The sequence below is a fragment of the Macaca thibetana genome, chromosome 5, assembly GCF_024542745.1.
Source record: "Macaca thibetana thibetana isolate TM-01 chromosome 5, ASM2454274v1, whole genome shotgun sequence".
NCBI lineage: Eukaryota > Metazoa > Chordata > Mammalia > Primates > Cercopithecidae > Macaca > Macaca thibetana.
The window spans coordinates 147,293,890-147,310,232 of record NC_065582.1 but is presented as its reverse complement, the minus strand read 5'-3'; the positions used below and the strand labels follow the sequence as shown (position 1 = coordinate 147,310,232).

Sequence of the window (16,343 nt, the reverse complement as noted above, 5' to 3'; positions counted from 1 at the left end):
GATTGCGGGGCATGGTTTTATTTAGGCCATTAACTTTCCACATTAAGTTCTACCACCAATCACTAAAACTCTTGACAAATTGTAATACCTTTGGTGGTCTTGGTAGAGGGCGTAGTTTTTTTTTTCTGGAACATGCTTAGGAGCTTTGCTCCATGGGGATCATGTTAAGGAAAAGTTTCTCTTAATCCTTTGTTTCTTAAACAAATTCAGCCCCCTGCTTTGTAACTCAGCTACTATAGTAAAAGCAGAAACAATTAGTTTATTGATTTATTCTATGTGTAGATTTCAGTAGTAGATTATTCAGAAATGACAGAGCATGTCAAGCATCTGATAGGGTTTTCTGAGAAATACATATTTATTTGGAAATGATGCCAGCTGCATCTCCAGACTACCAATTTCAATCAATTTAAGCACTGAAAAGTATCTGTTCGATAGCATTGCTTGCGTCATTACATTTCTTTGTATTTTTCCCCCAGAGGCAACAGAAAAATATCCATAAGATTATTTTTCTCCATAGAAACGTTTAGTGGTTTTACTAGCTACAATGCAGTTTTTTTTTTACCTTTGGAATTTCAGCTCTTATTTTAATCAATAGCTTGAATTGATTTATGAAAACAAAATCAGTTTCCAAGGGATAAAAAGTCACGTGATAATGATTGTCAGAGGATCCATAGAACATATCTGAAGACTGAATTTAATCTAGAAAGTGTTGATGATGTCCCTGTCAGTTGGACTTAACAATTACAATTATTAAGAATAAATAGGCTGGCTGGGTGCGGTGGCTCACGCCTGTAATCCCAGCACTTTGGGAGGCTGAGGCGGGGGGATCACAAGGTCAGGAGATCGAGACCATCCTGGCTAACACAGTGAAAACTCCGTCTCCACTAAAAATACAAAAAATTAGCTGGGCATGGTGGCAGACGCCTGTAGTCCCAGCTACTCAGGAGGCTGAGGCAGGAGAATGGTGTGAACCCAGGAGGCAGAGCTTGCAGTGAGCCGAGATTGTGCCACTGCACTCCAGCCTGGGTGACAGAGCAAGATTCCATCTCAAAACAAAAAGAATAAAGAGGCCAGGCAAGGTGGCTCATGCCTCTAATCCCAGCACTTTGGAAGGCAGGAGGATTACTTGAGCCCAGGAGTTCAAGGATGCAGTGAGCTATGATCATGTCACTACAACTCCAGCCTAGGTGACACAGCAAGATACTGTGTCTCAAAATAAAAATAAAATAAAAAAAAGAAACAGCTAGGCCAGGTGAGGTGGTGTGTGCCTATAGTCTCACCTTCTTGGGAGACTGAGGCAGGAGGATCGCATGGGCCCAGGAGTTCAAATAGAGCTTGAGCAACATTGTGAGACCTCATCTCTTTATTTTTTATTATTATTTTTGTTTTGAGGTGGAGTCTCTCTCTCCGTCGCCCAGGCTGGAGTGCAGTGGTGCAGTCTTGGCTCACTACAACCTCTGCCTCTTGGGTTCACGCCATTCTCGTGCCTCAGCCACCCGAGTAGCTGGGACTACAGGCACATGCCACCACACCCAGCTAATTTTTTGTATTTTTAGTAGAGATGGGGTTTCACTGTGTTAGCCAGGATGGCCTCGATCTCCTGACCTTGTGATCCGCCCACCTCAGCCTCCAAAAGTGCTGGGATTACAGGCGTGAGCTACCACACCTGTCCGACCTTGTCTCTTTAAAAATAAACTAGGTATTGGCCGGACGTGGTGGCTCATGCCTGAAATCCCAGCACTTTGGGAGGCCGCGGCGGGCAGATCACAAGGTCAGGAGTTCGATACCATCCTGGCCAAAATAGTGAAACCCCGTCTGTCCTAAAAATACAAAAATTTAGGCTGGGTGCGGTGGATTATGTCTGTAATCCCAACACTTTGGGAGGTGGGTGGATCATGAGGTCAAGAGATCGAGATCATCCTGGCCAGCATAGTGAAACCCCATCTCTACTAAAAATACAAAAATTAGCTGGGCATGGTGGCGTGCACCTGTAGTCCAGCTACTCAGGAGGCTGAGGCAAGAGAATAGCTTGAACCCGGGAGGCGGAGGTTGCAGTGAGCCAAGATCCTGACACTCCACTCCAGCCTAGCAACACAGCAAGACTCCGTCTCCAAAAGAAAAAAAAATTACAAAAATTAGCCGGGCATGGTGGCATGTGCCTGTAGTCCTAGCTACTTGGGAGGCTGAGGCAGGAAAATTGCTTGAACTCGGGAGGCAGAGGTTGTGGTGAGCCAAGATCACGCCACTGCACTCCAGCCTGGGCAACAGAGCAAGACTCTGTCTCAAAAATAAATAAATAAATAAGCTAGGTTTGGTTTGGTTTTTTTTTGGATCTAAAGTGATGTTTTAAATGATTGCTTTATATATTGGAGTCTAAATCTTAAATATGTTTAAATTAAATTCTTTTTGAAAAAATTAATGCTCCAGTATTAGTAATATAAATTAGTAATATGTCTTTATAGTATGTTCCTATAAAGACATTTAAGGCCGGGTGCAGTGGCTCACGCCTGTAATGCTAGCACTTTGGGAGGCCGATGTGGGTGGATCACTTGAGCCCAGGAGTTCAAGACCAGCCTGGGCAACATGGCAAAACCCCATCTTTACAAAAATACAGAAATTAGCTGGGTGGCTGATTTGCTGGATGGTGGTGGGCACCTTTAGTTCTAGCTACCCAGGAGGCTGAGGTGGGAGAATCACCTGAGCCCAGGAGGTTGAGGCTGCAGTGAGCTGTGATCGTGCCACTGCACTCCAGCCTGGGTGACAGAGTGAGATCCTGTCTCAAAAATAAATAAATAAATAAAAATAGTAATTTAAAACATTTTAATGAACTAATAGCTCATCATAGTTTGGAAACCCAAGAATTTGATTCAGTGCTGACTGACAGGAGGTGGGGATTTTGAAAACCAGTAATTGCAAGTGATTTAATCTTCAAGCAGCACTGCTGGCAAGCTAAAAATACATATGAAGGATAGAACCACTATCAGCTTCTAGAATGGTTACAGTAATATCCTTTGAAAGGAGTTTTTCTTTTGTTAAAGAAAAATTTCTAACATATAAAAGGAAGTAAATTATGAACTTTTTGATGCTTTCTAAATTACCAGGAAAAGATCAAATTCTGGTACGTGATGAGCATTAGACTAAAATGATGGATTAGGGTCTGGTAAAGTCGGTGCTACTCCCACGACATTCGGAGGAGGTGTGGAGCAGCATGGATTACTTGGCTGGGTTATGAGCCTTGGGATTTGCAGAGATTATATGTAGATACACTCATCACAGTTCTACTCATATTAAGATGGCAAAGAGAAGTTAATCAGACTCCTCGTAAAATCAGGCCTCCAGTGCTGCGCTCTACCAGTAAGCATTGAGTCATGCTGTAAGAGCAATAGACTAAATGGAATGCTAATGGCCTAAAAAGAGAATGTGCCCTCTAAGCTGCTAACTTACTGCATAGGCACAACTCAGGCGGTGGAGAGAAAGCCCATTACAAATGAAGAGCTCTTGCTTCCCTAGAGGGGAATAAGCTAAAGAGATTCCATCAGATGCGTCTGCTCAACTGCAACAAGGTCTGTTTTATAAACATCAGATCCAGCCTAATAATGTAGCAAAATTGCTCTTGGAAGTGAATTTTGCCAAGAGCAATACTTTGACAGTGATGAGGGAAAGATAGTGCACATAAAGTAGAATAAATGTGCAGACCCATGTATACAGTAGGGTCACCCTTCGTAATATTGAGTTACTAGAAAGAATAGTAGTAGGAGACTCGAGTCATTATTGCTGGGGAGAAAGGCCGAAGATATAGGGGATATTTAGGTTAGAAAAATATTGCCATTGAGGTTTGAGAAGAGGGAAGTGCCAATAAATACAAACGTCTTCTTTAAAGGGGAAACACCAAAAATATAATTCTGAAATAGTTGTCTTACTATTATTTACTTTAAATTGATATTAATGTGTTTTCCTTTTTCCTAAATAGGTGAATTTTTCCTGAAAAATCTAGTGGCTAAAAGAAAAACAAAAGCCCTCTAAAACTTCAAGACCTTCAAGATCACAGAAATTTTTAAAATTCGATTCCAGTTAATAACAGAGGTGGTGCCAGAATGCCTGGACTACAGTGGATGTACCCCACCTCTTTGCTTAAAACAAAAAAATGTCAATAGCCAGGCATAGTGGCTCACGCCTGTAATCCCAGCACTTTAGGAGGAGGAGGCCGAGGCGGGTGGATCACCTGAGGTCAGGAGTTCGAGACCAGCCTGGCCTGCATGGTGAAACCCTATCTCTACTAAAAATACAAAAATTAGCCAGGCATGGTGGCGGACGCCTGTAATCCCAGCTACTTGGGAGACTGAGGCAGAAGAATCACTTGAACCTGGGAGGGGGAGGGTGCAGTGAGCCGAGATCGCACCATTGCCTTCCAGCCTGGGTGACGAGCAAAACTCCATCTCAAATAAATAAATAAAAAGGAAAAAAGTCAATAAACTACAGATTTAATTACAGTAATTCATTTGGCTTTTTGTGTATCTTCTTTGTCCCAATAAACAGTTGCTTGCTATGATGTAATCTTAAAATATCTTTGTAAGAATTTTCTGTTAAATAATTTTAAAATGCATTAAAAACTTCTAGAGGCATGGTGGCTCACACCTATAATCCCAACATTTTGGGAGGCCAAGGCAGGCAGATCACTTGAGCCCAGGAGTTCGAGACCAGCCTGAGCAACATGGTGAGACCCTATCTCTACAGAAAAATTTAAAAATTAACCAGATGTGGTGGCATGCATCCGTAGTCCCAGCTACTCAGGCTGAGGTGAGGATCACATGAACCTGGGAAGCAGAGGTTGCAGTGAGCTGAGATGGTGCCACTGTTCTCCAGCCTGGACACTGTAACTGCTCTCCAGACTCTGTCTCAAAAAAAAAAACTTCCAGATTTTCTAGTCCACTGTTAACATCATCATTACATTTCATTTATGAAAAATAAAAACTTCATTTGTTACTGTGATGGAACAGTCACAGTAACATAATCACAGTTTCATAGGTTGAAACTGTGATCAGTTATGATTAACATTTGTCCTTATAATATTGGAATAATTTAGAAAGGCTTAAGAGTGAATGCTGGCCGGACGTGGTGGCTCATGCCTGTAATTCCAGCACTCCTAGAGGCCGAGGTGGGTGGATCACCTGAGGTCGGGAGTTTGAGACCAGCCTGGCCAACCTGGTGAAACTCCATTGCTACTAAAAATAAAAAAATTAGCTAGGCGGGTTGGCAGGTGGCTGTAATCCCAGCCACTCAGGAGGCTGAGGCACGAGAATTACTTGAGCCTGTGAAGTGGAGATTGCAGTGAGGTGAGATCGTGCTACTGCACTCCAGCCTGGGCGACAGAGTGAGATTGTCTCAAAAAAAAGTGTAAATGTTAATTTTTTACATTGGTGTGACTACTTTAGAACTTGCAAAATCGTTTTATGCTGATCACATTTAGTCCCTCTGAAAAAACCAAGGCCATAATGCTGCCTAAGGCAAGGAAATAGAACCTGGAAATATTAACCCTTATTTGTATAGTAGCTTGCTAAATCCACATGCACTATTCCTTTCATTTCTCACATTGGTTGTGTTATATGATGATAAAGACCTGAGAAAGGAATTTCCTTCCAAAATACTAGTAACTCAGATTCATCTTTTGACTGAATCCTGCCTTTCTACTTTTTCTGCATATCAAAAAGGACACTTTTAGGTGGCCATGTTGTAAAATACGTAAAGTGGATAGCCAATTCTGTTTTGAATTCTTACAACGAGCCAGGATTACAAAAGTAATGCATGTCCTCGCCAGGTGTGGTGGCTCATGCCTGTAATCCCAGCACTTTGGGAGGCTGAGGTGGGCGAATCAGTTGAGCTCAGGAGTTTGAGACTAGCCTGGGTAACACAGTGAGAACCCCACCTCTACCAAAAATACAAAAAATTAGCTGAGTGTGGTGCATGCCTGTAATCCCAGCTACTTGGGAGGCTGAGGCAGGAGAATCACTAGAACCTGACAGGGAGGGGTTGCAGTTAGCCGAGATCACATCACTGCACTCCAGCCTGGGTGACAGAGACTGTGTCTCAAAAAAAATTTTTTTTAAGTCATGCATGGGCCAGGCACGGTGGCTTACGCCTGTAATCCCAACATTTTGGGAGGCCGAGGCAGGTGGATCACCTGAGGTCAGGAGTTCGAGACCAACATGGTGCAACCCTGTCTACTAAAAATAAAAAATTAGCCGGGTGTGGTGGCGCATGCCTGTAATCCCAGCTACTCAGGAGGCTGAGACAGGAGATTCCTTGAACCTGGGAGGTGGAGGTTGCAGTGAGCTGAGATCACACCATTGCACTCCAGCCTGGGCGAGTGAAACTCCTTCTCAAAAAAAAAAAATAATAATAATAATGCATGTCTTTATAGATCCGAGTACATTTTGGGATGTAAATTTAACCCTATTTCTTTTGTTTTCAGACAGTCTCGCTCTGTCAGGCTAGAGTGCAGTGGTGCGATCTCAGCTCACTGCAACCTCTGCCTCCTGGGTTCAAGTGATCCTCCTTCATCAGCTTCCCAAGTAGCTGGGATTACAGGCACCTACCATCACGCCCGGCTAATTTTTGTATTTTTAGTAGAAATGGGGTTTCACCGTGTTGGCCAGGGTGGTCTCGAAGTCCAGGCCTCAAACGATCTGCCCGCCTTGGCCTCCCAAAGTGTTGGGATTACAGGCATGAGCCACCACCAGGCCTAACCTTACCAACTTAAAATAGAAATAGCTCAAGCTGCCTTAACTTATTTTACAGGAAAAAAAGGGATTACTTTTCAGGCTAATTTTTTTGACATTTCTAGATATTATCTAATAGGCCTTTTGCACAGTGTAGGCCAATGGCAGTTAAACATTTGTTAGCTAGAGAATCATTTGGTGAAATAAAATTCTCAGCCGGGCACGGTGGCTCACACCTGTAAACTCAACACTCTGGGAGGCCGTTGCGGGCGGATCACCTGATGTCAGGAATTCGAGACCAGCCTGGCCAATATGGCAAAACCCCGTCTCTACTAAAAATATAAAAAATTGGCCGGGCCGGGCGCGGTGGCTCAAGCCTGTAATCCCAACACTTTGGGAGGCCGAGACGGGTGGATCACGAGGTCAGGAGATCGAGACCATCCTGGTGAACACGGTGAAACCCCGTCTCTACTAAAAAAAATATACATATATATACAAAAAACTAGCCGGGCGAGGTGGCGGGCGCCTGTAGTCTCAGCTACTCGGGAGGCTGAGGCAGGAGAATGGCGTGAACCCGGGAGGCGGAGCTTGCAGTGAGCCGGAATCGCGCCGCTGCACTCCAGCCTGGGCGACAGAGCCAGACTCCGTCTCAAAAAAAAAAAAAATTAGCCTGGGGTGATGGCACGCGCCTGTAGTCCCAGCTACTCAGGAGGCTGAGGCACAAGAATCGCTTGAACCGGGGAGGCAGAGGTTGCGGTGAGCCGAAAATGCACCACTACACTCCAGCCTGGGCCACACAGTGAGACTGTCTCAAAAAAATATAAATGAGTAGTCCTCGCTGGTGTCCAGGCGAGGTCCGCCGACGCCCTGAGCACCCGGCCTGCCACGGCGGCCCGGCAGACTGCCTCTGTCACCAGGACCCTCTGTCCACGTCCCCTGTGCGGCCAGCGTCAGAGCCATGGCGACCGAGAAGAGGCCACCAGAGCACAGCCGACCCCTTCGTCATCCGCCACTCAGAGCAAGTCTACACCCGTGAAGCCAAACTATGCTCTAAAGCTCACCCTTGCTGGCCACACCAACGCAGTGTCCTTCCTGAAATTCAGCCCGAATGGAGAGTGGCTGGCAAGTTCATCTGCTGATAAACTCATTAAAATTTGGGGTGCATGTGACCGGAAATTTGAGAAAACCGTCTGGTCACAAGCTGGGAATATCCAATGTAGCCTGGTCCTCAGATTCTAACCTTTTTGTTTCAGCCTTAGATGACAAAACCTTGAAGATACAAAATACAGGAGGTGAGCTCGGGAAAGTATCTGAAAACCCTGAAGGGACACAGTAATTATGTCTTTTGCTGTAACTTCAATCCCCAGTCCAACCTTACTGTCTCAGGATCCTTTGATGAAAGTGTGAGAATATGGAATGTGAAAACAGGGAAGTGCCTCAAGATTTCACCAGCTCACTCAGATCCAGTCTTGGCCATTCATTTTAATTGTGATGGATTCTTGATAGTTTCAAGTAGCTATGATGGTCTCTGTCCATCTGGGACACTGCCTCGGGCCAGTGCCTGAAGACGCTCACTGATGATGACAACCCCCGGTGTCTTTTGTGACGTTCTCCCAGAACAGCAGATACATCCTGGCTGCCACGCTGGACAACACTCTGAAGCTCTGGGACTACAGCAACGGGAATTGCCTGAAGATGTACACTGGCCACAAGAACGAGAAATACTGCATATTTGCCAATTTCTCTGTTACTGGCAGGAAGTGGATTGTGTCTGGCTCGGAGGATAACCTTCTTTACATTTGGAACCTTCAGACGAAAGAGATTGTACAGAAATTACAAGGCCACACAGGTGGTGTGATCTCAACAGCTTGTCACCCAACAGAAAACATCACCTCTGCCGCGCTAGAAAATGACAAAACAATTAAACTGTGGAATAGTGACTGTTAAATCCCTTTGCTCCCTTACATGATAGACTGTCAGGAAGTTGACCTGGATTGGCAAGAAACATGGTGTCTCAGAGGTGGTCCCCCCGGGGTCTGTGCCTGCGGGTCAGGACGGGGCCTGATTTGAGCCTCCTTTTTGAAGACTATTTGGCTGAGTGTGGACCACTGGAAAGTGCTAAAAGTTGCTGGTGACATTTCTCGCCAATTCTTCTAACACTGGTGGCACATGCCTGTAACACTGTCTAGGGAAGTGCCTTCTAATACCGTCTAGGGAAGAGTTCCTAGTCTATTGTGTTCAAACAGAGTGAACAAAAATTTTTAATTTTTTGTTTCAAAAGGGTGAAGTTCAATTTTTAAAAATAATAAATATAATAAAAATCTCATGGAACATCAATGTAAAATAATTAAAATGGCATTTTATTAGCACAGTGTATGTTACAGTTTCAGATTTGTAACATTTACTCTGTAAATAAAAATAGTGAATAAGAAAAATGAAGCTATTTTGATACACATGCAAAATTGGGATTTATGGATAACAGTTGCTGTCTTCAGCCTCAAGAGTCTACTTACTTGTTTTGGTTGCACAGTATTGAGAACAGTTCCAATATAGCTAAATAATAGTAAATTTCAGTTAGTAGCATAGCTTAAAAAGAAAAAAAAATAGTAAATAATTTTTAAAAATTGTAAAACACCTCATCTTGGAATCTCTGGATGCTTTCCAGTTAAATTTAATACAGAAACTTGAAAGAGGAGTAGCAGGAGATGTTTTTGTTTTGTTTTGTTTTTGAAACAGAGTCTCACTCTGTCTCCCGCGCTGGAGTGCAATCACGCAATGTGGGCTCACTGCAACCTCCACCTCAAGTGGTTCTCGTGCCTCAGCCTCCTGAATAGCTGGGATTATAGGCACACACCGCCATGCCCGGCTAATTTTTGTGTTTTTAGTAGAGACAGAATTTCACCGTGTTGCCCAGGCTGGTCTGGAACTCCAGGACTCAAGTGATTCACTCATCTTGGCCACCCAAAGTGCTGGTATTACAGGCGTGCGCCAATACTCCCAGCTAATTTTTTATATTTTTAGTAGAGATGGGGTTTCACCATGTAGGCCAGGCTGGTCTCAAACTCCTGACCTCAAGTGATCCACCCACTTCGGCCTTCCAAAGTGCTGAGATTATAGGCTTGAGCCACTGCGCCCAGCCAGGGCTGCTATTTTTGAATCTGCTTTTACAGAGCAGGTGGTACCTTTCCCCTCCTCTTTTCCCTTTTCCTTGCTGGCTAGAATGAAAACATGATGCTTAGAGTGGGAACAGCCACCCTGGACATGAAATGGGGGACTTGTGTCAAGGACAGCAGAGCGACCAGATGAGGAAGGCTTTGGCCTTTTCCAGCCCTTGACCACCTACCTGGACTTTTATGTGAGAGAGAAATACATTACTATTCTGCTTAAGACACTGTAATATTGGGTCCCTCTTAGAGCATCCAAGTTTATATGCTAATGTAATTTGTAAATTATGTTTATTCTAATGTTCCTAAAATAAATGCCTATTAAAATTTAAAAAGATGTATATGCACCTAAAATAATCTCCCATGTTACTAGCATTATCTAGTGAGTAGTCTCTTACATGTCTGTATTCAAGAAAAATGAAGGGAGGAAGGGAGCAAGCGGTCACTGTATCCAGCTTATCCTCTGAAGCTTTAAGTCTGCTTATACGTATTATTTTGCAAGGCTAGCACTACAAAACACTACAAGAACACACCTGAGTTTTGGTCTAAAACTTAAACACACTGCCAGTATGTGGTGATGATAACAGCTAGTTGGGGACCACATGCTCTGGAAAGCTAGGATGAGTTTCTAAATGACTAACAAAGTTAATGCCTTTTTTTTTTTTTTGAGATGGGGTTTCACTCTGTTGCCCAGGCTTGAGTGCAGTGGCACAATCTTGGCTCACTGCAGCCTCAACCTCCCTGGCTCAAGTGATCCTCCCACTGCAGCCCCCAAATAACTGGGACTATAGGTCCCCACCATCACACCTGCCTTTTTTTTTTTTTTGTCATTTTGGCAGAGATGGGGTCTTTCCATGTTGCCCAGGTGGGTCTCAAACTCCTGAACTCAAGCAATTCACCCACTGTGGCCTCCCAAACTGCTCGGATTATAGGCATGAGCTACTGTGCCTGGCGTTTTTTTGTTGTTTTTTTAATGTGATAGCTGTGATTGTGCCACTGCACTCCAGCCTGGGCAAGTGAGACTCTATCTCAAAAAAGCACAAAAAATCGACTGAGTGCAGTGGCTCATGCTTGTAATCCCAGCACCTTGGGAGGCCAAGGTGGGTGGATCACCTGAGGTTAGGACTTCAAGAGCAGCCTGGCCAACATGGTGAAATCCTCTCTATACTAAAAATACAAAAATTAGCCAGGCGTGGTGGCGGGCACATGTAATCCCAGCTACTTGGGAAGCTGAGGCAGGAGAATTGCTGGAACCAGAAGGCAGGGGTTGCAGTGAGCCAAGATTGTACCATTGCACTCCAGCCTGGGCAACAAGAGTGTGAAGCTCTGTCAAAAACACACGCACACACATACATGGTAAATAAAATCTTAAAATTAAAAAAAAGAAAGTGACTACAAAAATAAAAAACACCTCAATGTTTCCTTTTACCATTTTAACCTTTTTTTTTTTTTTTTGAGACAGGATCTTGCTGTGTCACCCAGGCTGGAGTGCAGTGGCACAAATCGGCTCATTGCAATCTTGACCTCCCAAGCTCAAGTGATCCTCCCACCTCAGCCTCCTGAGTAGCTGGGACTACAGATACATGCTACCACTCCTTGCTAATTTTTTTCTAGTATTTGTAGAGTTGGGATCTCACTATGTTGCCCAGGCTAGTCTTGAACTCCTGGCCTCAAGTGATCCTCCCTTCTCGACCTCCCATAGTGAGGCAGAAATTAAAGAAAGAAGAAATAAAAACTAAAAGAGAAAAACAAGTTTCTCTATATTAGGTTGTCTCATCCCAAAAACAGTAACAGACAGAGCCCAGGCCCAGGCAAGGTCCTGATAACACTATCTAAGAAGTCAGAACCCAAAAGGAATGTGCTCTGGAGACTCTCCCAGCACCCCCCAATATAAGGACAAGAAAAACAAAATTCCTCTTTTAATCCTTTACCCGCTCCCCACAAATATTTTGCAAGTTTTATAAGTTCCTGTTTCTGCTTCAATGCAGCTGCAAGGTCACAGCTGTAACGCAGCTGTGCTAGAGATTACAAGACGTGTCACTGTTTGATTAACTGTCTTTATTCTGCTTCTGTAAGCTTGCTTACAAAAATCAAGCCCTGTCTTTGTTCTGGTCTCAATTTTTTGGACATGAGTCCACTGAGCCAGTGCACACCTTAATAAAAATCCTCCTATAACACCCATTTGGTCTCTCTGGTCCTCTGATTCCTACAACATTTTGGTGAGCCATCCAGGAGAGGAGACGACAGGTTTGTTGTCTCCTTTGCCTGTGGGGCTGGAGCCCTGGGCTGGCAGGATACCTGTGACCCCAGGCGTGCCATCAGGAGAACTTCAACCCGGAGGGGAGATCAGCTCTTCTGCGACCCAGCCGTGTCCCTTCCCTGACAGTGCAAGGGAACCTAAAGGGTACAGGACGATTCCAGGGACAGCGCGCTTCAGGACCACGGTAAGGTATTGGGGCCCAAAGCAGGATCCGTCCCACAAGGACGAAAGGGGAGCTGATCACTTCCCAGGGTGCAACTAGTAGTCCGACACAGGATGCAAGAATGGCTTGTAAAGGTCGGGGAAACTTACACCCTAGCCAACCCAGTACGCGAGAGTGGCTCGCAAACACAGTTGAGAAAGGAGAACTGGGAGAGGGGAAGTGTGTGAAAGTGTGTGAAAGTTTGTTCCAGGAGGAACCAACGGGGGGGGTGACATGTGGGGCCTGCAGGTCTCTTAGTAGAGACTGTATGCTCCAAGCGAAGTGTGCGACCCACCAGGTCTAATTGATCTGAAACAAAGGAAGAGTGAGTGTGCTATGCCTGGGAAGGAGGAAATGGGAGGAAAATCGTCAAAACCTACCCCATTAGAATGGGGTTAAAGAACTTCAGAAAGGGTTATGCAGGGGACTATAGGATCAAGTTAACCCCCCAAGGGTTGAGGACCCTCTGTGAAATAGAATAGCCTTCTTTTGATGTCAGCTGGCCGGCTGAAAAGGCTATAGGTAGTGAAGCAATTGGCCGTGTATTTAGGGTTGTAACCGAGGTTGGAGGACAGCCAGGGCACCTGGACCAGTTCACCTAATATCCACTCATGGCTGAATGCAGCCCTGCCTAGCAGCTTATTGCAGAACGCTCCTAGCTGGAGTCATGCCCAAAGTGAAAGTAAAATCAGCTTTGCTGGCAAACAGGGAGACAAAGGAAAAGTCTCAAGGAGAGCAGGAAAAACCAGTTTTGCAAGCTCCAGAGAAGGCAAAAAACGCTTCCTCCCTATACTCCAATCTACCCACCTCTACTGAGACGAGCAGCCCCTGAGGGGTTAGGTCCAGGTGGGTACACGCCCCCAACCTCACCCAATAGGGAAGAATCAGAGCTCCAGGAAGTTAAAGTGGAAGATCAGGAAAATCAGGCAAGCCTTCTCCAGTCAGGCCGCACTCAGGCTATGCAAATACCTCTCAGGGAGACAAGAGGACCCCCCTCTATCATAATGAACAAGGTCAAATCCAGGGAAGAGAATGAACCTTCATTCATTTTCAACTACTCATCTCCTAAACTGGAAGCACCATACCCCTTCCTACAAGGAGAAACCTAAGGCCCTTATAGATCTGGCGCAGTCCATCTTTCTAACATACAATCCAACTTGGTCAGACTGCAAACAGCTCCTCCTGACGCTGTTTAATACTGAGGAGTGCCGGAGGATAACTCAGGCAGCCCTCCACTGGCTAGAAGCCAATGTACTAGCAGGCACAGTGAATGCTCAGCGTATGCTCAAGGCCAGTTCCCAGAAGCAGACCCGCACTAGGACCCAAATGATGTCACCCAGTTTCAGCAACTGCAGAGGTACCGAGAGGCAATCCTGCAAAGGTTGAGAAATGGCAGAAAAAAAGGCAATCAATATAGGGAAAATCTCAGAGGTGCTCCAGGGAGCAGATGAAAGCCCTAGCCAGTTTTATGAAAGACTGTGTAAGGCATTCCAGCTTTATATTCCGTTTGACACTGAAGCAGCTGAAAATCAGCGCATGGTGAACATGGCATTTGTAGGACAAGCCCAAGGGTGACATCAAATGGAAGCTGCAAAAGCTAGAAGGGTTTATGCAGGCATGAATGCCACCAAGCTTATAGAGGTGGCCACTAAGATGTATGTTAACCGTGACCAAGAGGCAAAGAAGGAAGCAGATCAGAGGCTTAAGAAAAAGGCAGGCTGGCCGTGGTGGCTCACGCCTGTAATCCCAGCACTATGGGAGGCCGAGACGGGCAGATCACGAGGTCAGGAGATCGAGACCATCCTGGCCAACACTGTGAAACCCCATCTCTACTAAAAATACAAAAAAATTAGCCGGGCTTGGTGGCGGGCACCTGTAGTCCCAGTTACTCGGGAGGCTGAGGCAGGAGAATGACGTGAACCTGGGAGACAGAGTTTGCAGTGAGCCGAAATCACACTACTGCACTCCAGCCTGGACAACTGAGCAAGACTCCGTCTCAAAAAAAAAGAAAAGAAAAAAAAAAAAGAAAAAGGCCGATCTGTTAACGGCAGCCCTCGTAGAAAGGGAAACTAGTATTGTAAGAGGATGTGGACGTGGACGTGGATGTGGAAGAGATCAAGTTAGGCAGAGATCTGAGAGCCGGCTGAGGCTAGAGAGAGATCAATGTACATGATGCAAAAAGAAGGGACACTGGAAGGATGAATGTCCAGAAGGTAATGAGGAGAGTAGTCAGGGCCATGGTATGAAGAGGCCATCGGCCATGGGCTGCTGCACCCTGGGAGAACCAGATAACTATCTAATCAGACTGGTAGGGGCTGAAGGATATGAAGACTAGGACAGACTGGGCTCCTTCTCTTTAGGCCCCCAGGAACCAATAGTCACATTAGAAGTTGGGGGCCAGCTAATGGACTTTATGGTAGACACTGGGGCTGAACACTCAGTAGTGACCTGACCTCTAGGGCCACTAACCAAGAGCTACACAACTAGGAGCCACTAGAGTCTCAGAGAAAAGGCCTTTCTGTCAGTCAAGGAGGTATGTTATAGGAGGACGAGGGGTCCAACATAAATTCCTATACCTCCCAAATTGTCCAGTTCCCTTGCTGGGAAGAGACCTACTCCAAAAACTGCAAGCACAGATTGCTTTTGGGCCACAGGGAAATACAACTTTGAGCCTAACTGAGCCGAAGGCCATGATGTTAACCCTTACTGTCCCACAGACTGAGGAATGGAGAATATATGCAAAAAAGGCTCCAGAACCGGGAGTAAATGAAATGTATAGGTTACTTACTAAAATTCCTGGAGTATGGGCTGAAGATAATTCACCAGGGCTGGCTGTAAATCAGGCACTGGTAGTGGTAGAGTCAGAACCAGGAGGCCGCCTTCATTGCGGTGTAGATAGAGTAGATGAGGTGTTCTCAAGCTGGAGAGATCTTACAGAACAACCCCTTGGGGACCCAGATGTTGAATACTTTACAGATAGAAGCAGTTTTGTACTGTAAGGGACCCGACAAGCCAGGTATGCAGTAATAACATTAAACTCAGTAGTAGAGGCACAGTCTCTGCCCACCAGAACATCAGCTCAAAAGGCAGAACTGATAGCCCTGACAAGGGCCCTATTGCTAGCAAAAGACAAAAAAGTCAACGTCTGGCTGGGCGCGGGGCTCACGCCTGTAATCCCAGCGCTTTCGGAGGCCGAGGCGGGTGGATCACGAGGTCAGGAGATGGAGACCATCCTGGTTAACACAGTAAAACCCGTCTCTACTAAAAATACAAAAAAATTAGCCAGGCATGGTTGCGGGAGCCTGTAGTCTCAGCTACTCAGGAGGCTGAGGCAGGAGAATGGCATGAACCTGGGAGGCGGAGCTTGCAGTGAGCCGAGATCACGCCACTGCACTCCAGCCTGGGTGACAGTGTGAGACTCCATCTCAGGAAAAAAAAAAAAAAGTCGATGTCTACATGGATTCTAAGTATGCCTTTGCTACATTACATGTTCATGGAGCTATATATAAAGAAAGAAGACTTTTAACTGCAGGAGGCAAAGAAATAAAGTACAAAGAAAAAATTCTACAGCTCTTAAATGCTATGTGGGCTCCAAAAAAAGTAGCTATTATGCATTGCAAAGGGCACCAAAAGGCAGGAACACTAGAGGCCAAAGGAAACAGAAAAGCAGACAGGGAGGCAAAACGGGCAGAAGTGACTACCCTGCACTGTAAAGAGGAGATCTTAGCTTTGCCTCTCCTCCCAGAGCTTCCCCTGCCAGAGACCCCAAATTATTCTCCAAATGAAAGGGCGTAATGTGCCCAAGAGGCTGGAAATTACATTGAAGGAGGATGGTGGAAATTCTCAGATGGGAGGCTAGCCATTCCTGAAATGGTAGCCCCTAAGTTTATAAAACAATTCCATCAAAGAACTCATATTTTTTAAAAATGGCATTAGAGACAGTACTTAGACGCCATTTCTGTGTGCCACTGCTCACTGTCATTGCCCGAGCCGTTTGTGAA

General features: G+C 45.4%; 1 protein-coding gene and 1 pseudogene across 3 annotated transcripts in view; both read left to right on the top strand.

The window, feature by feature from the left end:
• Positions 1–16,127, top strand: part of LIAS (lipoic acid synthetase) — a 30,660-nt gene extending 14,533 nt beyond the window's left edge. For 2 of the 3 annotated variants that reach the window (XM_050790376.1, XM_050790375.1), the window contains one exon: positions 3,971–4,562. In XM_050790376.1, coding sequence (XP_050646333.1) covers positions 3,971–4,023 — 53 coding nt within the window. In that variant the 3' untranslated portion in view covers positions 4,024–4,562. Of the gene's footprint in view, positions 1–3,970; positions 4,563–11,342 lie in introns of those variants that run through there. The other variant, XM_050790374.1, reaches the window with a different exon arrangement.
• On the top strand, positions 5,803–11,333 carry LOC126955023 (WD repeat-containing protein 5-like; annotated as a pseudogene).
• Positions 16,128–16,343: the final 216 nt, after the last annotated feature.